The sequence below is a fragment of the Dipodomys ordii genome, unplaced genomic scaffold, assembly GCF_000151885.1.
Source record: "Dipodomys ordii isolate 6190 unplaced genomic scaffold, Dord_2.0 Scaffold120, whole genome shotgun sequence".
In the NCBI taxonomy this organism is placed as follows: domain Eukaryota; kingdom Metazoa; phylum Chordata; class Mammalia; order Rodentia; family Heteromyidae; genus Dipodomys; species Dipodomys ordii.
In genome coordinates, this window is record NW_012267336.1 from 3,468,058 (window position 1) to 3,468,546 (window position 489).

The following is a 489-nucleotide window of genomic DNA, read 5'->3' on the forward strand; positions in this document are numbered from 1 at the left end:
CCCTCCCGCCGCCCGCCGGATGGTTCGGGCCAGAGGGGCCTCGCGGCCGCGGAACGACGCCGGCGAGGGCGGCCAGCGGCGGTGGAGGAGGTGAGCGAGGCGGGGGAAAGCGCAGGCTGCCTCAGTTTCCTCACTGTGGCCAACGCTCACCTCTCTGGCTCCGATCGGCGCCTTGGGCCCTGGTGTGACCCCAGAAAAGCCCCGATGCGCTGTCCACCCTCCCCGCGCCGTCCACGTTCCTGGATCCCCGCCCCCGGGAAGTTGGGGGGCGGGGGCTTTACCTGACAGCCCCCGCGGGTCCCTTCTCCCCAATCCAGATATCACCAGCAAGATGCCGGACGTGAAAGACAGCATGCCCCCGAAGAACGCCGGCGTGGCCGAGACCGGCTCGCGGGAGCCTTTGAAAAAGCCAGGGCCGCCCCGGAAGGAGGACAGCGGCCCCCAGGCCCCCGCCCCACGTACGTCCCGCCGAGGCCGGGGCGGGGGGGA

At 72.4% G+C, this 489-nt stretch overlaps 1 protein-coding gene across 2 annotated transcripts in view; it reads left to right on the forward strand.

Annotated features, from left to right (window-relative positions):
* Nucleotides 1-331: 331 nt before the first annotated feature.
* The window catches only part of Tcp11 (t-complex 11, testis-specific), a 17,629-nt gene continuing 17,471 nt past the window's right edge, over nucleotides 332-489 (forward strand). The window contains exon 1 of one of the 2 annotated variants that reach the window (XM_013029600.1): nucleotides 332-467. In XM_013029600.1, coding sequence (XP_012885054.1) covers nucleotides 332-467 — 136 coding nt within the window. The remainder of the gene's footprint in view (nucleotides 468-489) is intronic. The other variant, XM_013029601.1, reaches the window with a different exon arrangement.